The sequence below is a fragment of the Spermophilus citellus genome (genome assembly GCF_964194105.1).
Source record: "Spermophilus citellus genome assembly, chromosome: 6".
NCBI lineage: Eukaryota > Metazoa > Chordata > Mammalia > Rodentia > Sciuridae > Spermophilus > Spermophilus citellus.
Window position 1 is genome coordinate 10,582,107 of NC_138187.1, and position 24,156 is coordinate 10,606,262.

At 41.5% G+C, this 24,156-nt stretch overlaps 2 protein-coding genes across 13 annotated transcripts in view; one reads left to right on the forward strand and one right to left on the reverse strand.

Annotated features, from left to right (window-relative positions):
• ERCC4 (ERCC excision repair 4, endonuclease catalytic subunit) overlaps positions 1–8,286 on the forward strand; it is a 28,436-nt gene extending 20,150 nt beyond the window's left edge. Inside the window, exons 10-11 of the mRNA XM_081300443.1 lie at positions 1,537–1,649; positions 3,897–8,286. Of these exons, the coding sequence (XP_081156569.1) occupies positions 1,537–1,649; positions 3,897–4,630 (847 nt within the window). The 3' untranslated portion in view covers positions 4,631–8,286. The remainder of the gene's footprint in view (positions 1–1,536; positions 1,650–3,896) is intronic.
• LOC308652548 (uncharacterized protein) overlaps positions 1–24,156 on the reverse strand; it is a 243,226-nt gene that overhangs the window by 212,048 nt on the left and 7,022 nt on the right. For 5 of the 12 annotated variants that reach the window (XR_014022814.1, XR_014022815.1, XM_081300444.1 and 2 more), the window contains one exon: positions 5,393–5,528. Coding sequence is in view for 10 of the 12 variants with exons in the window: in XM_081300444.1 (XP_081156570.1) it covers positions 5,393–5,528 (136 nt within the window). In the remaining 2 variants the exon portion in view is untranslated. Of the gene's footprint in view, positions 1–35; positions 648–1,579; positions 1,716–5,392; positions 5,529–7,607; positions 7,667–14,406; positions 15,088–19,619; positions 19,802–24,156 lie in introns of those variants that run through there. The other 7 variants (XM_081300451.1, XM_081300453.1, XM_081300452.1 and 4 more) reach the window with 6 other exon arrangements.

Here is a 24,156-nt window from a genome sequence, read left to right on the forward strand (position 1 = left end):
GCCCTCGTGTGATATGTAGCTTAGCTAGTAAAATAAGCAGAAATAAAGAGGGGAAAAAAAAGAACAAAAACAATGAATTTGGTAATTCCAAATGTTCAAGGAAAAAAAAATTTATAGGAGCAAAAATTTTCTTGCCTGATTAGCCTTTTGTCCTAACCAGCGTGTGGCTGTGGTGGAGCAGCAAGCATGGCCTCCCCAGCCATTGCCAAGGTGAGGACAGTCCAGCGGGGAGAATGAGGAAGAAAGCACAGCTAGAACCTTGTCTGCCCCCTCACCATCTATTTATGCTGAACTGAGAATAACTTTGCATCTGTAGATGCTTTCAAATAGTCTAGAATTTAAAATTACAAATTCTGTTCTTTAGTGGTATTTTAAATGGTATTCTGCTCTAAAACATCATTTATCCATAGTGGCTGAAGAATTGGTCCGTTTGATTTCATTTCCTTTAATCAGAAAATCTCAGTTGCTCCGACCCTTGCTGAGGTTGGTTAGTACTGACCAAACCCCTTCTGCCTCGCCTTACTCTGGCCTGTTCTGCTGCAGTTCCTCAGTTCTGCGAGGTTTTTCCAGGGCTTTGTTTGTTTCCTCAACTCGGCTACAAGCCCCTGGAGGGAAGAGGCCCAGCGACTCTGTCTCTTCTGTCATACCTGGCACAGATGGGACACTCGCTGTTTCATGAGTTAATTATAGCATCCTTTACTGGTTTTGAAAAATGAGTACAGCAAACCTAGGATACTCTCGCGGTGACTGCTGAGGAACGTGTCATGCCATAGCTTTGAATTGCAAGCCTTAGTTAGAATTGTGATCTGCAATCACAGACAAAGACTGAGCTACCTTGAAGTTAGGGGTCCCTGTATGGTGGTGTCTGCATCCCAGGGCCTAGCCCAGCACAAGGGGCACTGCACCGTGTCCTTCAGTGGATACCCGAGTGATGGTCGAACACTACTGCTGAGGTATAGCATACTGAGATGTTGATTTTCTGTTTCCATCTCTGGTAGAAATTTGGTTCATGCATGAACCTGCATTTCCCTTTAAAATTGAGGGTGCTTAAGGGAGCCACCCACCTGGAGATTTTTAAATCAAAGTGCTATCATATATGTGTTTTCATTTTCTTAATCATTGATTTTCTAACCTCTAGTTAATGAGTACCCTGAAAAAATATATATATATATAAATGATTTCATTTTAAGTACCAATAGCACGTTAGCTTTGCACACAGCTTCAAATCAACTCTAACATTTTTTACATGCATGTTTATTGTCTCAAAATACTTGAATATAGAAAAAATATATAAATAGCTGGGTTTTTAAAATTTTTTTTAACTCTAGAGGATCAAGAAGTAGCACCCAACCAAGAAATTCTTCCCGCTCCCTTCACCCATTACGTGCACCTATGTGTTCCCTTCTGATGTATTTCTCGTACTCTCTTTTACAGTGACAGTCACGTAGATCACATCAGATATGAAAATTCTCAAAAGATTAAAATCTAGAATTTCGAAATCAATTCAAAAAAACGTGTCAATGTTTCCTCCCCCAGGGAAAAGGCGAGCATGGTCATCCCTGAAGAAAGAGAAGGCCGAGACGACACCAACCTGGACCTTGCAAGAGGCGCAGCATCAACAAATGCGTCCACTGACACCCGCAAAGCCGGTGAGCCCTGCCCTCTGCCAAGAACCTCTGTTGCCCGGAAGGAGCTTGGCTTTTCTCCAAAAACTCCTAAAAACAGAGATGGGGCCAGGGAGAGGACATCAGCCCCCACACTCCAGCCTCGGTTCTGCCATTTAATAGCCACACATCTTCCCCAGAACAAAGCCACTGTGTCACCTGTAAAACACATCAGGTTGAGTCCCGTGCTCCTAAGCTTAGAAGTGGTTGTATCCAGTATTAGATCTAGAACAGTTGATTGAGACTCAGAATGCTCTTTTCCAAAGAAACTTTGGTGGATGCTGATTAGGTTTTGGTCTTAAATCAAAAAAGCCAATTTGACCCCCAGCTGAGGGGATTTCTCCCTCCTTCCTCTGCCTCTCACTTCAGGTGTATACCTAGGGGAGTTACTCTGGGCACATACATCCCAGGTGTCTGGCAATCTCGTTTCTGTGCAGTGTTTGCACTGGCATGCTAACAAGTTCTGCCGAAGGCCAAGTACACCATGAACCAGAAGTAACAATTTCCCACACCCAAGTCCCCATTTTCCCATGACAGCAGCTGGTGGGGCTGAAAGTCCAGCTCAGTGGTAGTGATTGCCTAGCATGCACCAAGGCCCTGGGTTCCATCCCCAGCACAACAAAAATAAAAAATAAAAATAAAAATGTAACCCATGAAAACAGCTGGGGTTGGCCAAGCAACATGAAAAAGAATAAAATTGAGTTGATTTAACTACTGGTGAGGTCAGGGCCACTGAGACCACTGGGTCTCAGAATTTAGTAGACTCCAGAGTAACCTCAAGTGCTTCCAGAACTGTAGATGCACTGGCCTCCATCCATAGAAACTCTGATTCAGTGGGTGTGGAATGGACTCTGCATCTCCTCTGATGGAAGTGGTCCTTGGACCACGCTTTGGGAAACACTGCCTCAGAGCATCTGTGTCTTTTTTGATAAGATTCTTAACAACTCATCAAGGTTGGTGACATTTCATGAAGGACTGCAGAGTGGAAGACACTATGAGAAGGATATATAAGAGCATGTAGGTACCACACAGAAGTCTCTTAATGGAAGTCTGCCCTTTTGAGTTCCATCCTTAAAGCCTCTGTGTGAGTTTCCTATTGCTGCTGTAACAAATTCCCATAGACTTGGTGGCTTGAAATACCATGCATTTATGGTCTTGCAGTTCTGCAGGCAGGTCAGAATTCCAAATTGGTTTCAGTAGGCTAGGATAAAGATCCAGCAGGGCTGTGTCCCTGCCAGAGGCTCCAGGAGAGAATCCCTTTCCCTGTTTTTTTGGTTTTTGTTTTTTTTTTTTTCCAGTGCCTAGAAGCTATCTGCATTCCTTAGCTCATAGCCTCTTCCTCTACCTTCAAAGCCAGTACTGCAATGTCTTCTCTCCTCTCTGACCCTCCTCCTTCCCTCTTTCACTTCTAAGGACACATGGGCCTACCCACATAGTCCAGGATAATCTCCCAATCTCCAGATGCTTAACTTAATCACATGTGCAAAGTCCCTCTGACCATGTCAAGTGTCTTATTTACACGTTGCAGAGATTGGGGTGTGGGCATCTTTTGGGGGGCCATAGCTTTGCAATACCCTCCATAGCTGTAAGTGTAGTCCTTAACAGCAGCATTAGCATCTCCTAGAGTTTTGTTAGAAATGGGGAGTCTTAGGACCCTTAAGTCCCAGCCCTACTCTTTACACCATCCCTGGTGATATGTGTGTACATGAGAGCATCAGAAGCTGTCTTCCTGTTTTTCTTGCAGTGTCTCTTTTCCCATGGACTGTCTTTTCTCTGGACCCTCTTTTCTCTGGACTCACTGAAATCATGACAGCAGCTCTAAGGCAACTGACTCAGTGAGCATGCTAAGTGTCTAGTGTGTAGCAGGCTCTGCCCTAGGACTTGGGAGTACACGCGCAGTGCCATGTGGTGAGGGCCCTAGGAGGGAACAAACCAGCGCAAACCAGAACAGACATGTCTGTACCCGTGAGTCATGGCAAGTTAGGAACGACCCACAGAGGCCTCTCGGTTCTGTTTAGTTTTAAGGGAATTCACCTCTGCTTTCTCTATAAATAAACGTTGTAGAAAAGAGAGAAAAATGTGGAATAATGCCACGTGGCATTATGTAACCATCCATCAGAGGATAACAACAGAAACACAGATATTAAACTCTATCAGAGCTCCTCCAAGAGTGTCTCCCCAGTGACATTACTGAAAAGGCTCTTTTTTTTTTTTTTTTTTTTTTTTTTGTAGGTGGCCAAGAACAGAACGGCGTGCAGCAGAGCATAGTAGTGGACATGCGCGAGTTTCGCAGTGAGCTGCCATCCCTGATCCACCGCCGGGGCATCGACATTGAGCCGGTGACTCTGGAGGTGGGCGACTACATCCTGACCCCGGAGATGTGCGTGGAGCGCAAGAGCATCAGCGACCTGATCGGCTCCTTGAACAACGGCCGCCTCTACAGCCAGTGCGTCTCCATGTCCCGCTACTACAAGCGCCCGGTGCTGCTCATCGAGTTCGACCCGAGCAAGCCCTTCTCGCTCACGTCCCGCGGTGCCTTGTTCCAGGAGATCTCCAGCAACGACGTCAGCTCCAAACTCACCCTTCTCACACTTCACTTCCCCAGGCTGCGGCTTCTCTGGTGCCCGTCCCCCCATGCCACCGCGGAGTTGTTCGAGGAACTGAAACAAAATAAGCCGCAGCCCGATGCGGCCACGGCCCTGGCGGTCACGGCCGATTCCGAAACCCTCCCGGAGTCGGAGAAGTATAACCCTGGCCCCCAAGACTTCTTGTTAAAAATGCCCGGAGTGAACGCCAAAAACTGCCACTCCTTGATGAACCACGTTCAGAACATCGCAGAATTGGCCACCCTGTCCCTGGACAAGCTCACGGGCCTCCTGGGGCACGCTGCCAACGCCAAGCAGCTGTACGAGTTCCTTCACACCCCCTACGCGGAAGTCGTGTGTAAAGGGAAGGTGAAAAAGTGAGCAGTCTTGTCACCCCTCGACTGGCGCAGCCCTCTCTGCCAGCCGCACGGGGTCATTATTAATCATCCGCTCAGTGATTCCTTCTTTTCCAGTGCTTTCAACGATTGTGCGTTCTGTCTCCAAGGTCGGTGGACCAGAAGCCAAGCTTCCTGTGCACGTTGGGCTTAGGTGTCTCCCTAAGTGTCCCTGGCCTCTCTCTCTTCCCCTACCCGCTGCACTGTCCAGGTCAGGCCTAGTATATTCCATCTCTAAATGAGGAGTGTCAGGACCAGACAGAGGTTCTGCAAGTGTTCATAGAAGGCTGCTCCAAAGCAAGCAGGAATTTGTGTCTCCTACACAAACTGATAAGACACACAATCATGTTCTTACCCGCTCTCTACATAGGGCCCCTGAGAAGGAGCCTCTCTGCCATTCCTCACCAGTTCTTTCCACCACATTTCCTTCCATTTCATACTCCCTGGGGACTTCCTACTGCTAATTGAAGAGAGCCACTTCTAAAACTGGCTGACGAGTCTCCTAACCACCCAAATATATGCAGCACCTACTATAACTTGGTTATCGGAAATCAGTACTTTTAAGACATAAGATGAATTACCTGTTCACAGAATCGAGTGGTACAGGTGCAGGAGCCCTTAGAATTCTCAGTTCTTGCACATGGTCAGTCTCCTAAATCCCAAAGATCTCTAAGCCCAAATGAATACTCACAGTCTTATAAAGACTCCCACTTTTCCCACCTGTCTTCACTAACTAAGAAACTCATACCACATCCTCCGGAAACACATGGTCCTCTGAGTCCCCATGTCTCCTGTTCCTGTACCAGGCACCTCCTCCTTTTCCTGGGTGAGCGTTCCAACATGAGCAATCCTCAAAGCTTTTAAGATTGAGTTTTCTTTCTTTCCTGTTGAGATAAAAGGATTATAGATAAATGGAAGATCAAAGCATAGAATATATAAAAGCTCAAATGAAATGTATAAAGAGACTAATTCCTTCTAAATCTCCTCCTGATTGACTTAGGTCTGCTTTTTACTGAGGTGTGCATGCAAGGTCTCCATAGCATCTCTGCAGTTTTTAAACTTTGATATTTAAACATTATTAACTTAGCTATTATTATTCACTGTTTAGTAACGAGCAGTCAATTTTCTACCTCAAGAGCTGCTGTAGGCATCAGTTCTGCTGTCCCTGTCATCCGGTATAACCTTTGATCAGTGTCAGCTCTTTCTTGGTTGGTCATGACGAACTAGGACAGTGACCCTGGTAACAGAAATGTGTCTTCTCTTTTAACAAAAGCACTTACTGAACCTCTCGTTGGCATCTTGATTTGTTGGTACTTAAAAGTATGTTGGTCCCTCACTGTCCCTGGAGACTGGTTCCAGAACCCTCCTGTGGCACCAAATCTATGGATGCTCAGGTCCCTCCTATAAAACAGTGTAGTCTTTGCACACCACCTGTGCACATCCTGCTGTGTATTTTAAACCATCTCTAGATTATCTAAGTATTTAATACAGTGTAAATGCTGGGTAAATAGCTGTTAGACTGTTCTGTTTAGAGAATAATGACAAAGGGGAGGTGTCTATATACATTCAGCACAAATGCAGTTTTATTTTGTTTCCAAAAATCTTTTCGATTCTCAGTTAAATCTACGATACAGAACCCTTGGATACAGACTGTGGGTTTGGAACTCCCTACAGGGCACTTCAGGAAAGAATTGAGGGGTATCAAGAGCCAGTTTGATGACCATGAACTCCGTAAGGTGATGTAGAGAACAGAGAAGGAAACAGGTGGAATAAAGATTTGAGCTACTAGTTTTGTCCCAGGGATAAAACTATACCCTCCAGGGTAAGAAACAAACCCACTGAATGATGACAACATTAATTGTTGGCATTCACTTCTGTATTTATTATTTTATGGAAGAGTTCAATCATAGTGTATTGACCACTAAAATAGACATACCACTTCAAATGACAATGGTCATTGTCACATTTCTTCACCCTAGCCTAGCACTTCAGCTTCGGGTATGTAATTTCTATTTTTTTCTTCTTGTATAATTCCACCTGCCTTTTATTGTTGTGTCATTACATAAAACAAAAATCACATAGTGTGTTCCATGATGGGGGTTTCATTCCAAGCGTTCAAAACTTAAGTCCTTCTGAGAGCTACCATATTAAGCAACCCGTGTCATCTGATACAATGTGGATAACAGTCTCAACTGTATTTATTTCCAGTGTCCCTTAACTCTCAAAATCTGCTGCCTGCTCTTGTACCTACGGGGACATGAAGACAGGTACACCGTCTTTTGTATGTTTGAATTTCGACCAGTAATTTCTAATGAACTTTAGTTGGTCATTATAGGTGAAGGACTCTCCCTGTTACTTCCTCTCCCAACTAAATGAGTGTATTTTAATGTATTTCCAGTTGTGGAAAACTTTCAATATATTCATCAAGTATTTACTTTTCTCAAATTTTTTTATGAATTTTTACAATCAAAGAATCTTTGATAAAGGAACTACAGATGCATGCCGTTGCAAAATTAAAGTATTACTTTATTTTCTAGCAACATTTTACTAACTTTGCCTTTTTCCTTCCAACTAGCAAATATCCAATTTACTGGTGAACTCATGTGTAGCTTTTTCAAGACCTTTTTTAAAAGCCAGATAGATCATCATTGCTGTTCTGATTTTACAAGTTTTTTACCTAAAAACTTGAAAACACATGAAATATTGTGAGAAATCATTTTGAGTTTTGTTTATTTAAATCATAGTACCTCTCTTGATATTCCTTAAAATTACACAGGAAGAAATCATTTTTCATAGTGGCCGTAAATACTGTAAGTCACTGTTTCTTTAGTCTGAGGCTTAGTAGACTGGGTGTCTACTCAGAATGCAATTCCCCAGCTCAGCAGGACCTGAAGATAATTGTCTCTCTCGTTCATCAACCCATCAGGACACAAAGGAATAAATCCAGGTTTGGTGGTGGTGAGGTGACTTAGTACAAGACTAAGCCTGGGCCTTCAGCAGGAAAACCTTCCCTGAAGCAAACCTGGGGAAAGTAGCCAGAGGAGGGAGACAGGCATTATTGACCTTCGTTCTTGGTTTTGAAGCATAATTTGATCTTTTTTTTTTTTTTTTTTTGGCTCAGAGAACTTTAGGGAAATTCTCCTTTGTCTTCAGTTTAACCTAGAAATGGCCCCTGAAAAACCAACACATTAGGAAGATTCTTTTCTCAGCCTAGAGTATATTCACATGTCACCAGGCTCCGAAATGAGTTGTCACTGTGCTTTATTATTTTGCCTCATAGCTATTTCCTTTCCGATTCTGAACTTGAACACTTCATGACCCATCTTTTTAGCAGCCTTTACCACTGTGCTAGTGTTTTTTTTAATTTATGGTTGTGTAAGTCAAGATTTGGATGGGAGGAAGATGAAACTGAAATATATCTATCTGTCACCAATGTGTGTGTATGTGTGCGTGCGTGCGTGCGTGATAAAATGTATATTTATTCAACATCCTCCTCAGTATGTTACAGACAAAGCAAAAATAAAATGTATAGTGAAAGGGCATATATTGCCAACAACGTGTTAGTAAGTATTTAAAATTCAGAGTATCTTTTCTTTTTCATTACGCAGAATAAATGATTAAAGCTGAACATTGGTGAACCACTCACTGCCTGTGCTGTCTGACTTGCTAGTGATCCACTTTCTACAACATCAACATACTCCCCACCTTTTTTTTTTGCCATAAATATAATTTTCTGTGGGTTATTTTCACTCTGCAACAATCTACTTAACCAAGGGAAAGAGGAAGTATCCTCCTTTTGAAAATACTCAATTCTCTGGTACACAATGATTGCACAGTAAACACAGTTCCTGGGACATCTTAAGGAAGGTTAATTTTCCTGGTATGCCTACCACATGGATACTTGTTCCTTTGACATCAAAATTGGAAGAGAATTGTCCCCTTTGACACACCTGGAGTTCACTGTAATTTTTTAAGCAAGTTTAATTATTAGTTTACAAATTGACTCATCTCAATGATTTAATTATTCTTGATTTGGCTTTAAAAATGTAGCTCCATATCCCTTTTTAATGAGACATGGGATACTTTATTACCCAAAATGCTTTAATAACTGAATAAAAATTTCGGCAGCCTAATGAACCTTTTCTTAGTAGTAATATGACTTGCATTTGTTGAGGCTTTATGCATTCTCATTTAATCCTCAACAAAACCATAAAGATGCTCAATCCTGTTTTACAGGATCAAAGCTGAAACACAGAGAGGTTAAGTAATTTGCCCACAATCACCCATAGTAAATGGTGGAACTGTGATCAGAAATCAAGTAGTCTGAATCTAGAGCCCAGAAAACACTGTGGACAGATTTGGGGAAGGAGCAGTTTGTGAGACTGGTTTGTGTCCACTTTCCTATATCTAATTACAAATATGCTCTAGAAAAAGCAAATTGTTTTGCATTTCTTGGCAAATTTATTTCTGCATGTCTTTGACTGACCAACCCTAAACCTCCAGGTCCTTGACTTTCTCCTAAACCAGTTTTAACATCTTCCTGATTTCCTCATTAATTCAGTCAAGTAGAATCTTTGACTTCTGTTTTTTTTTCTTTTTAATGAGACTTTTAACTTTTTGAAAATTATACTTTGCAAGAGTATTGCCAACATGAGCTCATATAACTCCCATATAATGATAAGACCCACTTCCAACCTCATGCATCCTTAAGTTAAACTGGTCAAGTAGAAGAGAATAACACACACACATACATATATGCTGTGTAAGATATACATATATATATATATATATATATATATATATATATAATTTCTTAAATATAAAGAGAAGTATAATTGGGTACTATGATATTAATATATTAAAAACTGCAAGTTTATATTAGTTTTAAGAATTCAGACAATTTTAAGAGGCTGGCCTGTTGCTCAATGGACTCGAATTCTATTTGCAAAAGCCCAGTGTTTGATCTGAGTTCCTCCCTTGTGGAGTCATGGATAACCTATGGGTGTTAAAGATTCGTGGATGATAAAAGAAGAATTTTAAATATTCTCAGGGATCTCTCTGTGTGACCAAGATATCTCTACACTGAGAAGAACATGACTCTCTGAGGACTGAAAGGTAAACAAAACTTGTGATTTCAAAGGGGTTTCCTGGGATTAGTGAAAATAGTCAATAAACCAGGTCTAATGAAATAGTGGCATAGCACATTTGAAAGGAACCCTCTCCTATGATTTTCAGCTCTGGAATGTGGTGTCAATTAGAGACTGCCTTTGCCTGAGTGAGAGAGTTGCATCCCCGTGCAACTTTATTTCTGGCAAGGGTGACACCCGACAGCTTAGGAGAGAAGACAATTTAGTAAAGAAGCGTGACTGGGCAGGTCTGTCCAGCGTCAGCCATTCATTGCATAAGGTGCAGAACTGTCTGGGTTTGATGCTGTTAACAGTCTCTGCCATCAGGGATGCACAGCCTTGTCATAAAGAGACGTCAAAGCTAGAACATGAGCAAGCAGAATGAAATTGACACAGGAGAGATGTAAGTGCTCTGGAGGTCAGAGGAGGAGGGCAAATCCACAGAAGGACTAGGAGGGGCCTTGGAACAGTGGTGGAAGTCCAGACGGGTCTGAAAGAACAGCTAGGACTTCAACAGACAGATGTGGTGGGGCCCTTCGGTAGAGTCCACCAGTTCAGCAAAGATGCGTGGAAATGGAACAATGGTGTTTAAAGACTTGTGAACAGTGAGGCAGGAGCAACATAGTGGGCCCACCTTGTACCAGGCTCCCAAGGGATAGGATAAGAGGCTTGTCCTTAATTCAGTAAAAAATCAGAAGGAAAAGATGTGACCAAGAAGTCCATTTGAGTTTGAAATGGAAAGGAACTACTATTAATTGAGCACTTACAGTGTGCCGGGGACTTGATAGTTATTATCATAACCTTACAGCCAGGAGACTGAGACTCTGGAGAGATTGAGAAATTAAAACGACAGCAGAAATAACTGCAAATTCAAATCACAAAGCTCACCTTCTTTCTCCCACTCCTTGCTGGCTGGCAGGGTGGAATGGTGGGGAGATCACTGCAGAAGCCACTGTACCCAACCCAAGCAATAGGTAATGAGGGCCAGAAAGAGGAAGATGGCTTTGGAAATGGAAGTAGCCAAAGTAGGCCAGTATCCAAGAAGTATCCAAGTAGGCCAGTCAATGGGCCAAAGGAAATAGATGCCTAGGAGGAGTCCAAAGCCAGTTTTGAAGCCTGGACTCAGGAAATAATGGGAGTGTTTAACAGGAAAAAAAGCAATTCTAGAGAAGGGCCTGTTTTAGAGGAAGAAGGATAAGCTCAGTTTGATAGTTACTGTGAGATAGGTCAGGTGCATTTAAGGTGTAGGAGACATCTGCACAGAAGTGAGAGGTGAAGGCTAAAGATGAAGAAACACAGAAGGACCAGCAGACGGCTTTAGACAATGCCCACCTTTAGGTGGAGGATAGAGACACAGAACTCGGGGAGGAAAGGGAGAAGGAACTGAATCACAGTAACCAGCCTGAAAGGCAGGAGAGAATTTCAAGGCACTGACCCCAAAGGTTAGGAGTACCGCAGTCCTAGTGCTGGTGGCCTCAAGATGTACCACAGAGCACACTGGTCATCCTGGGTCATGGGGCAGGGGCCTGGGACAGTGCAGCCTGAGAGGCTGAGAAGCCACGGGGAAGGTAAAGATGGGGAAAGAGACTGACTGGGGCGAGGCCCAGGTCAAAGGTGACTCTGTGCATGGGTGATGGGGATGCAGGAGCAGAGCAGACTGGGAGAAGGAAAATGCCCCAGAGAAGAACAGACAATTAAACAGCTCTGGCTAACGCTCAGAGCTGGAGGTAGAGAAAAAAATAATAATAAAAGTGGCCTTGCTTTTTCTTCCTTTCACACCTACAGAAAACCTGTTTTTGTATTGATTTGCCTCTTCTTAAAGAGGAGCATTTATGTTACCAGGCGTACCTCCAACTTGGCACAGAACCACAAGTCACAGTGAATAACAGCCAGCACTTTTCTGAAGCCTTCTATTTTAACAAAGCAGTGGTGCTGTTTGGCCGAGAGGGCTGCCCGTATGTACACTGGCTGGGGAAAGGCCTAGAATCCCAAATGTTTGTAAGCCAAGTTTTCAGCTTTATTATTATTGAAAGCATCCCTTTCAGCAAGTTACAAAGTCAAACCTCGTGCTGGTTAAGGGCACCTGAAGCGGCAAGCAGAGGTTCGGTGGCTCTCCCCAGCCAATCCCAAGACTTGGTAAGGATTTTTATTTTGGTTGTGCTGAGCTTACTGTAACTGGGGCGGCCGAGTTGCTATGGTGATTTGTTCTCAAAATAAAGCGCTTTGCTTCAATGCATTGAAACAGCCGATAAATCTACTTAATGTTGACTTGGTCATGACATTAATTCTAGTTGAGACAGCACCCCTACCCCCAACCCCACACCCGCTCCCATTAGGACTTGGGTATAGGAATCCGAAGCGGGCCAAGAAGGCATTGGCTAAAAAAAAAATAATAATAATAATGCAACTTGGCTTTTTAAACCTGGAGCTTTACAATTGACAGAGTTGAAGGCTGTTGGCTTGCAGCCTGGAGAGCTGCACCCTGGGGGCGGCCTGCAGCTGGGGGAAGGTTCCTCCTGAAGCAATTATGTAGTTAATTGCTCCAGTGTGGGCCTAGGTTGAAGGTTGTGACTCACACTTGGAGCTCACCCCTCCATGCAGGTGGGGCGGACAGGATGCAGGATGCAAGGACCTCAGCTGCAGCTTCCCGTTCCTCTGGTACATCTGCAAGTCCTCGCCCCCGTCTGCCCTTGAGGTGTGGGAAAGGCAGATCTTAGCTCCTCCGCACGGGCCCTCTTGGTCTCACCAGTAGGGGTCCCCATTGAGTCACGAGTCCTAAACTGCTGAGGCTGGAGTCACCGGACACTTTAAGGATGACTACGCTTTGACTGGGGTGTCTCTGCTTCTGATTTCTTGCCTAACCCGGTAACATGGGAGAGAAAAAAAAGGAGATGCCTGACTTCCAGCGTGACTCATTCATTATAAACAAAACGGAGGACAGATTCACTGCCTCTTATCGGAACCGAGTATGTGCCCCAGGACAAGCGTGAGTCAGAACAGAAGTCCTGAGCCTTGTTGATCAGAGCATTCCCCCTGCAGCCCCACCTCCCCAGGAAGAGGTGCACTGGGGGTGTAGGGCAGTGGGATTCTTAAATCCTATCAGAGACCCCACATTAAACCCTGGGCTTCTAAGTGAGTCAAATCCCCTCAAAACCAAGAAGCCTTCCAAGTTAAAGATAAAAATTGGCCATATCTACAAAGAAACTCATTTTGGAGTGGACAGAAATGTTTGTAATCTTAGCAGTGATGATTTCTCAGCATATGTCAAAAATCAACAAAGGACACTTTAAATATGTACAGTTTACTCTATGTAAATGGTACTTAAATGGTTTGTTTGTTTGTTTGTTTGTTTTTAAGAAGAAATAGCGGGGCTGGGGTGGTAGCTCAGTGGTGGAGCGCTTGCCATGCAGGCATGAGACACTGGGTTCGATCCTCAGAACCACATATAAAAATAAACAAATAAAACAAAGATATTGTGTCCATCTACAACTTAAAAACAACTCGCAGACTGGCGGAGGTAAAAACACCTAGCCACAACCCATCTTCAGTGTGCTGTGTCTTGAAGCTCCAGGTAGCTCTTCTCTTTCAATCCATACCCATGTCTGCTTGTGTGTGGGTGCAAACCCATAAAAGACACCGGCCTGCAGGGACCCCGATGTTGTATCATCGAACACTGATCCCAGTCTCCCAGAGCACGTGTTACTTATTTTTTCACTTAAGACCCCACTCTCCAAAGGGAATGGTAGCAGCAAGAAGGGGTGAAGCCCAGATTGGCAACCAATTTGGAGTGGTGGTGGTGGGGAGATGTTAGGTAGCCAAGAAAAAGAAGCACCTTCTGTGGACTCTGCCCCACCCCACCTCAGGCAGCCACGGGGTGGAGAGGGCTGTTTGTGCCTTCGTGTTCCAGGGGAGGCAAGTCGGGTCAAGTCCACAGCATGACTGCACTCAAGAGCTGACTGTCAGCGGTGCCTGCAAAACACGCACAGGAGAAATGACTTCAGGCTTGGAGACCAGCTTACCAGCAAGCATATTAATTTAGGGGAAAACGAACACAGGACTTAGATGGAAAGCAAAACAATAACAAAAAATGAAGTAGTTTGGCAAGTGGAGTCACTCAAAGAATGAGCAGTCACCAGCAGAGGGACGGGGGTTCAGATTTTTTTTTAATATAAATAACCTCAATTGGGAAAATATGAACATGTGTCTGTGCATGAACCTCCTATGACTTCCTGAAAAGTATATGGGATTTTTCTCCATTTGGATAAAATGGCCTTAGGGGACAGGAAAAGGAACTTTTCCTTTCTCCTTCTAGAGGTATGCTCTTGCAAATATCTGCTTTTGATGGCTAATCTTATGGGAAAGGTCTGTATTTCTTTCATTTTGATGGCTAATTTCATCCCAAAGGACTTAATTATGTCTTTCATTTTCCCCTTTGGTTTCTAATATGACCAGCATTAGATCCTGCTGCTGTCTTTTGGCAAAGAAATTCAAGGTTTGTGTCCAAGCCATCTGGAGAATTTGTCGTTTTAACAAGAGGGCCATCTATGTGGGAGGGCTTTGTTAGTCTCCTAATTGCTCAATCAGTGTGTGTATGTTGGGGGGGGGGGCGGTGTGCATGCACATATGCTGCCTCTCCAGATTCTGTACACTCTTTGAAGGTATGTCCTTGCCATGTGGATGTCCTCAAGCACAATGCCTATCAGTGTCTGTAATTCCCAAAGATAGTATCAGATTACAACTTCTTTTGACATATGCCATAAATACATTCATACCTTTTAGATCGATCTTTTTGCTATAGAAAACACTGTCCAGAGAAAGTATGTTCTCAACTAGTCTTTCTCTTGAAATCCAAAAATTAGTATTTGGAAAATCATGTCTGTTTATTCAACAAGCATTCTGAAGTGCCTACTCTGTGCCAGAACAGCAGAGCCCATCCCATAGATCAGAATTAACAGGTCGTTGTTTTCTCCAGGCCCTAAAGAAACCAAAAAACAGAGCAAGCTTTTGTATTTGTAATAGTAGAATTACAGTAATAGTTACTTATTTAAAACAATGACAACTAACTCATTGCCTGGAAGTAGCCTGTGTTCGCAGCACTCCAATATGCATTACAGAGCTCCGCGGTGCTATAAGCATGGGTTACAGAAGTTGCAAAAGGATACTTGGTGGCAAACTGCCAAGCAAGACCTTATTTCACATTTAATGCCTTGTAGGAAGAAGAGAACATGAGAGGAGTCTTTGGAGCAGACAGGAAAGTTCAGTTGTTGTGAAAAGCAAGGAATCCATGTCCTCTGTTGCTGGCTTTACTGAGCAGGGTCTGGGTGCCGTCCGGAAATGGAAGAGAATATTTACAAAAGAAAATACATTCTTCAGGTGGGTGTTTTGTAATGTACTCCTGAGAGCTGTTGTGGAGATAAGTTTCATAATGGGGCCTTTTAGAACAAGCTCTGAACCTTCCATCTGTCCCTTTGAATTGAATTAGTCAATCTGTGGTCCAAACTCAAACCTCCTTATTTCCCTCATCTTAGTCTAACTTCTGTTTAAAATAGATGCTTTTATAATTGGCCCCCTGGTACTTAATAGTCCACAAAACATGCATTGATCCATGCATGAACTTCTTTGTTATTTTCAATGAAGCTAAAACTCCCGAAACTTCCCCTCCCCCCATTGCCAAAAAAAAAAAAAAAAACACAAGGACCTTACAAGAAATTAAAACACATATCAACCCTATATATCCATATTCATTTGATTTCCCTCCTTCTCCCAAGCCAAAGTGAACCCTCATCCTGAGTTATGTGATTAATATTCCCTGACATTCTTTTCTATAGGATCTTATCGAGTCTTCTTTGTGGGGGCTGGGGATGTAGTTCAGTTGGTAGAGTGCTTGCCTCGCATGCACAAGGCCCTGGGTTCAATCCCCAGCACCACAAAAAAATAAAAATAAAAGTCTTCTTTGTGTTATATGTATTAAGTATGTGTATGCATACTTGTTTTAACTTTATAAAAAAAAGTGTAATTGTAGGGTTTACTTATATTGGTAAGATCCACCCTGGTGATGCATGTGGCAGGCATTTGGTTTGGCCTTTCTATAATATTTCATTATATAAATATATCAGAATTTATTCACCAGCACTCCCTTTCCTGGTTGTCTGGGTTACTCATAGGTTCCTGATATTATGAACTGTACTTTCATGAACATTCTTACATCTATCCAGTCTTATCCATGTGCAATCTAGGAGTGAAATAGTTAGGTTAAGTGTTACATTTCAACTTTAGAGGACAGTGTCTAACTGGGTTTTTCTGTGTGTTTTTACTGGCGCATTATAGTTTTATATAGCAGATATATAATCATATATACATGGAATACAATTCCCCATTTCATTCCCCAGTACTTCCTCCTTCCTCCCCCTCCTCCCTCACCTGTTCTCCTCCCTCTACTCTCCTGGTCTGCCTTCTCTTTACTTATTGCTTCTTTTTAAATTGGTGCTGTATAGTTATACAAAAAGGTGGAATTCACCGTGGTACATTCGTATGTATTCATAGCATAATTTGGTCAATTTCATTTCACAGCTCTTCCCTTTTCCTGTGCCTCCTCCCTCCCCCTCTACTCCACTGATATATTTTCCTGGGATCCACTCTCCTTTTAATTTTTTTTTCTTATTTTGCTCTAGCTTTCACATATGAGCAAAAAAAAAACATTTGGCCCTTGACTTTCTGAGCTTGGCTTATTTCACTTAGTGTGATGTTCTCCAATTCCACCCACTCATTCACTTACCAGTAAATGCCATCGTTCCATTCTTCTTTATAGCAGAGTGAAACTCCCTTGCATAGATATACCATATTTTCTTCATTCATTCATGTGTTGACAGGCACCTGGGCTGGTTCCATAACTAAGTTACTGTGAATTGTGTTGCTATAAATGTTGATGCGGCTGCATCCCTATAGTGTGCTAACTTTAGATCTTTGGGATAAATATCAAGGAGTGGGATAACTGGGTCATCTGGTGGCTCATTTACGGAATATCCATACTGCTTTCCAAAGTGCTTGTACTAATTTGCAGTCCCATTGACAATGTCTGAGTGTACCTTTCCCCCCTCATCCTCGTTTTCTCCTTATTATGCCTGGCAGGTTGATAAGATGCTTTGGGTCAAGTTCCCAGAACAGACCCTGGGTCACATACCATTAAAGCTAGAAGAAGCTTTAGAGATAGGAATGAGGAACCTAACTAAGGCTTATTCACTCCAACAACTATTAATCAAGACTAACTTGGTGCTAATTATTGCCCTAAGCCCTGGAAATTTACTAAAGAATGAGTCAAACAAGACCTCCACTTTCCTGGGGTTACCGTCTCATCTTGGGAGGGAATCAGGATGACAGTGTGATTAAGGTACTATGAAAAATATACAATGGTTAGATAGGGAGAGCAAGAAACAGAAAGCTACTGTTCTTGGGCCTCCCTTATTCTCCTTTGCCTTCCTGGGAGCAATGCTGAATAGTAGGGCATCTACAAGCACTCAAACTCCCATCTGAAAACACCTTCCACCACTGCCTGGATTGCTATCTGATATGCCACTCAAACCCACTAGTGCAGCCCCAGCACCCAAGCTAAGCTAACATGATTCAGAGAGCCATGGAACTATCAGTACACAAGACTGGATACGTTCTGAAATCCACTGGTGTCAAGTGTGCCCTCCCTGAGCACCCACTGTGTGCCAGGGTCCTGTGGCAGGTACCAGGGCTACCAAGATGAAAAAGTCAGTGCTTATGATCTCCAGGAACTCACAATACCCTGGGCAAGGCAGAAACACATGGTGACACTTTCAAAGCACTGCATGTGCTGTGATGGAGACGTGAATGGAATTCACTGGGAACCCAGAAGAGAAATGTCTATCTAGTCTGGTCTTGGAAGTCAGAAAGACTTCCTGCAAGAAGGGAGGCCTGCTGGAACCGTTTGTGCTCTGTAAGGCCACCAGGAGCAGAGAGCTAGGTGGGGGCTAGAGAGCTAGTTCTGAGGTTAAGCACACAATTTTAAGCACACAACTCTGGCTCAAACAGCCTCACTTAATATCTTACATTACCCAATCAGCAAAAGCATTCATTTTCTCATCTGTAAAACAGGGATGATAGAGAACCTATTAGGAGAATTAAATTGAAATGTGTCGAGTACTTAGCTCTTAGTCAATTCCTTTCATGACCAGCTCACAGCAAATCAATTGGCCAAATAACCAATACACTGAATTTGCCTTACCGAGTAGTTTTAATTAGAATATTCATCTTTGAGTTTCCTATTGTAAGATATGCTTTTCTGTCTATTAACCAAATTTAGCTTGATAATGCCACCCAGCAAATGAATCTTGTGTAATGCTACCTTTTAAAAAGTGACATATGCAAAGCCCTGGGTTCAACCTTTAGCACTGCAAGGGGGGGGGGGGTGGCAAAGCAGGAATAAGTCTAAGCTGATTTTTTTTTCCATGTGAATTGATATTTTCCAAATATTAAGCATTTAATGGTCAAACAAATTTGCTTCAGTTTCTTCTCACTTCCTTTTGATACTCATGAATGTCTTTTTCTATTCTTTCAATTGTAAATATTTTTATGATCTTTCATCAGTGTTCTCTCTCCCTCTCTCTCTCTCTCTCTCTCTCTCTCTCTCTCTCTCTCTCTCTCTCTTTGTCTCTCTAGTTGAACAGAATCTCAGTTGACTGAAACAGCAGACATCTAAATGCTGGATAAGAGGGTTTGTGATTGTTAGAAAATATGAACAGGAGATAAATAAATAAATGTGTGTATGTAAATTTTTACTAGACAGATATCATTTCCAGCACTTCAATGTGTATCCTAGACTTTTCTTCTGTCAGGCTTAAATTTAAATTTATTAAGTTTAAAATAGAATTTAGTTGTAATTCAGTTTTAAACAAATCAGATTTTAATGCAAAACATCCCAAAGAAGTCTGAAATCTCAATTAAGTTTAAAAGCATATTAGAGAAATCAGGATTAGCTGAAACAATTCTTTCCTAAGAAATGCTGAAAATTTTGGCTCTAACAAGAATCATTTGAAATACGTGAATAAGTAGCAGTTTGCATAAACATTTGACATAAAAATGTGTTCAATCGTTCAAAAGCGAGAAAGTTAATTTCCTCGGAATAAACTAGTATAATGAATCATGTTATCAGTACTTCATTTCTGATATGCATTAACCATAAATAGAAACTTTAAAGGAAACTCTCAACAAAACCAGCTTTATAAAAGCCCAAGATTGTTAAGTGATCATCAAAAAGTTGAACAAAGATTGTAACCAAAGCATTGACCATATTCTTAAAAAAAAAAAAAAAAAACTCAATGTAACCATTTTACAATCCAGATAACGGGTACATGGTAATTTGTGGTATAATTTTTCCTCCATGGCTGGGTACTGATCCCAGGACCTCACACATGCTAAGTAAGCACTACTATGTTCTACCACTGAGCCTCACTCCATAGCCCTGTATAATGTTTATGTAAGTTTGAAAATTCTAAATATTCAGGCTGGGGGGGGGCAGGAAGTTGATGTAAAATCAAAATTTCCTATAAGAAATGCTGAAAGCATATTCCTATCGATAACAACCCAAACTAAACATTGCCTAAAGCTATGAAATTTTCTGGTAAAGGCTACCGAAACTTTTTTTGTTTTAATGAATAACCAAACTGATAATGTTGGCCAGTGGTTCATTCTGGAAAACTAATTTAATAAATGGGTTTTCATAGATTAATTCCTGGGATATTAAGCCTCAAAGAAGAGAACGCACTCCTGGCACGAAAAAAAAAAAAAAAACAGAAAGTAGATGTGGGAAAGAGGAAGCAACAGAATTTAGCTGGAATTCTGCAACCCAGAGAGGGAGAGGGAATATGGAGAAGTTTGGCAGGGCCCACTCCTAGGGCATTTAAAGCCATGGAGGGTTTTATAATACTTGGAAGTTGTATTGTGAGGGTTTTTGTTTCCTGATTGTAAGCATAACATGATCTCATCGAATCTGGACTAAGGAGAAGAATCTAAAAAAAGAAAATGAAAAACATAATCCTGTCACATTTTTACAGGACATGCTAATAAGCATTTTTCTTGATACTTTACTTTTTCTCCTGAAAGGCTGTATGTTTTGATATATGACCAGTGGGTTATTTCCTGACCCCAGTCAAGGACCTTTCCAGATAGTACCTTTCTCCACCCTGGAGCACCTAACAGTATTGACCATTATTTTTATTTATTTATTTATTTCTAATTTATTATACATGACAGCAGAATGCATTTCAATTTATAGTACACACATAGAGCACAATTTTCCATGTCTCTGGTCGTATACCAAGTAGAGTCACACCATTTGTGTCTTCATACATGTACTTAGGGTAATGATGTCCATCTCGTTCCTCCATCTTTCCTACCCCCATGCCCCCTCCCTCCCCCTCCCTTCCGTTTGCCCTGTCTAAAGTTCCTCCGTTTCTACCATGCTCCTCCCAGCACCCCCATTATGGATCAACATCCACGTATCAGAGAAAACATTTGGCCTTTGGTTTTGGGGATTGGCTTACTTCACTTAGCATGATATTCTTATCTTTAAAAAAAAAAAGGTACTTCTGCTAAAGAAATTACAGCAGTCCTTTTATCCACATGGGGTAGGTCCCCAAGACGCCAACAGATGCCTGAAAACACTGAACCCTCTATCTATCTACTGCTTTTTCTATGCATATATGTATACCTATGAGAAAGTTTGTAAATTAGGCACAGTAAGAGACTACCAGCAGTAATTAATAATAAAATATGACAGATATAGCAATATGCTATATATGCAAATGTCCTCTCTCCCTCTCTCTCTCTCCCTCTCTCTCTCTCTCTCTCTGAGATAAATAAATAAATGTGTGTATGTAAATTTGTACTAGACATATATCATTTCCAGCACTTCAATGTGTATTCTAGACTATTCTTCTCTCATTACTCACATGGATGTTATGGAATCTTCTCATATACAGTATATTCTAATTTGTAAGTTTTTCTGCCTAACACTACATATAGTTCAAGTTATAAATGTTCATCTACGTCAGTGTTTGAGTGGTACAGAATATTGCATCGTGTGGGCAGTGTCTAAACTGCATTCCAAAAGTGCGTCACAGTCACCAACCAATCACAATGGACTCTGGCTAGTGCTGTCATACACTGTCATTGACCAGGGCTTCACTGAGCCAATCCCACTGTGCTGACTCTTGTTTCCGTTTGTCCCCAACTAGCTGCAAGGATGAAATGAGTATCTTGTTCACTAAATCTTTGTGCACAGCATGATCATTTTCTAAGGAGACAGTTTTTAAAAGTTCAATAATAAGTTTTATTAAGTTTAATAATTCTTAATCAAAAGAATTTCCATGTTTTAACTTTTATAATATATTTAACCAAATTGTTCTCCAAAGTTTTATCAATTTACATTCACTTTGGTAGGAAACAGGGGTCCATTTCCCACACCCTCTGAGAATACTACCATCAATATTCTAAGTTCAAATAGCATTTCACTAATTTAGTTTGCATGTCTTCTATTACTATTGAGATGAAATTTTCCATGTTTCTTGGTCATTTTTGTTTGTCTGTGTGGACTTGCTGTTGGTATTCTTTCTCCTTTTGTCCACCAAGTATCCTTTCTCTTATTTATTTGCAAGAAGTATGTCTACTGAGAGCATTGTTTTCATAAAAGCTGCAAACCTTTTGAATAAATTTGTCTTTTGTCTTTTTTCTATAACTTTGTCTTTTAGATTCTTAAAAATATTATGTTGTTAATCTTTCAGTATTTTTTTAATTCTCTTTGTGTTTGAGTGTGCATATATATTTGTGTATATATATATAACCCACCCAATTTTTCTTTTGGCATTCTTTTTTCATTCTCTTTATTTAAATCTTAGTTCCACTGAAAATTGATATCAGTATGAGATACAATGCACGGACCTAACCTTCTTTGAAATGATGAGCTTCGTGGTTGAACAACATTTTTTGAAAATATTCTCTTTGCCTCCTGATTTTAATCAGCACCTTTGTCTTCTGTTGTACATCTGTTTGTAGCTGGATATATTTTTGTCTTTCAATTCTATTCCTATGTTATGTTGATTATTCTTGCAATCATAAATGTTTATCATTCTGTAACGACTTTTAATAACTTGTTGAATAGTTGCCTTTCTATTATTATTCTGTTTGAAATTGTTTGTTGGCTAACTGGCCATCGTTAAGCATTTATTCTTCTGCATGAACATTCAATATTCCTTTTGTCAGATTTTTTTTAAAAATTGTGATTTGATTTTTCTTGGAATTATGTCACATTTATGCTATTCTGGTAATGATGGGCATCCTTTACAACATTAGGAAATTAGTGTGTTTTGCCATTTGTTGAAGCCGTTTTTCATGTTCTTCAGTCCTATTTTATAGTTCACTCCATAAAGATGGAGCGATTAACTTGCCCAGTTAATTTGAAGCTGTTTACCATCACTGCACATTGTGACAGAACTCTCCTCCCTCTGCCCTGCCCTCGTCATCTGTGAACTTTTATGGGTTTTGTAACTGACCATCTTGTGGGGCTCACTCACTATTTTTCAGCTGATACATTTGAACATTTCAGGTAGGACAATGATAATTTTGTGCCCTTCTCAATATTCCTATTTTTTTTTCTCTTGTCCTGAGCGTGGTTCAGGAATTCACAATTGTGGGGACACCATTTACCCCGCCTCACTATCCCTGAATCTGTTGGACCAGAGCACCCTCATTTTCCCTTCTCTCTCTCTCCTCAGTGCCTGATTATCAGGACTGGGACCCTTAGTAAAATTGACTGGGACACTTTTAAACATTTTTATAGCCTGAAGCCAATTCAATTATATAGAAAGTGTCTCTTACCTTAACAGGTAACTGAGTTTGTCCACCCACCCCCCAAAACACCTGAACCACTATCTCATGGAAGTGGTGGGGAGTTCTTTATCAGATTCTTCCATGGCTTTTAGTCTCATCCAATTTTTGTATCTCTTCTTGAGCAGGTTGCTTTGCCTTATTTTATTTTCATAAATTTAAAAAAGTATGCTTTCTTTCTTTTATTTTATTTTATTTTGGTACTGGGGGATTGAACCCAGGGGCACTTAACCACCAAGCCACATCCCCACCCCTTTTTATATTTTATTTAGAGACAGGGTCTTGCTAAATTACTTAGGTCCTTACTAAGTTGCTGAGGCTGGCTTTGAACTCGCACTCCTCCAGCCTCAGCCTCTCAAGCCACTGGATGCTTTCAAGTTTAATCTTCTGTCTCTATGTTTCTAATCCCTTCTTAATTCTAGCATTATTTATTTGTATTTTCTTTTTCACATGTAAACTTGCTAGAGGCTTGTCTCTTTTATTTTTATTTTGTTTTGTTTTGTTTTGTTTTGGTACCAGGGATTAAACTCAGGGGTACTCAACCACTGCTCCACATCCCCAGCCCTTTTTATTTTTTATTTTGACACAGGGCCTTGCTAAGTTGCTTAGGTCCTCGCTAAATTGTTGAGGCTGGCTTTGATCCTGCCTCAGCCTCCTGAGTCACGGGGATTACAGGTGTGCACCACCGCCACCCCCTGCCTTTAGTGGTCCTTTAAAAGAGCTAGCTCTTTGATTTCTTATCAATTCTATTATTTTCTGCTTTCTAATTTACTTATGTCTCTTTTATCTTTCACTTTCTGTCCATTATATTTTATCTCCATTTTTTAGTCAATTGCTCAGTGCTTCTTTTTTAATCCTTCATTTTTATTCAGTTACCATTTAAACTTTGTCTCCTCTCCAATAAGTGACCAGAAAGAAGGATACACAGAGAGGACACTGTAGCTAGGAGAGCGGGCTCAGAAATAGGGATCAGCACCGCACTTCTCTGCTGGGCTCTGCCTCTCGGGTGCTAGCTCTTCAGATGGTGCCATTATTCACATCATCTCTTTCCTGCTTTGCTTCCTGCTAAATGTTAACCAGAGAGCCAAAGTGGCCCAGGGCTGCGCTCCATCTTTGGCAGTCATGGAAACGAAGGCCCTTCAACTTTATCGCTTTTTCTGAAGCAGTTTGGTCTCATTTGCAGGACCCTGGGGCCTAAGTGGCACTTCCTTGGAATTGCATCTATCAGCCTGAGAATGTGACCATTCATTCGTGTGACCATAAACAACAGACAACCTTATGTACTGAGTGTTTCTGACACCCTGGCACAGGAGCCACCCTGCCCTGCCCTGCCCAACCCCAACCCACCCCAATCCCCTCAGCCATCTCTCATCTCCTCCTGGCTCTGCAGGATTTATAGAAGGAGGACTCTGGTACCGAGCATTAAGAAGATGTAAGGGAGCACGTGTCTGGATTTGATTGGAAATATCAAACTGTTGAG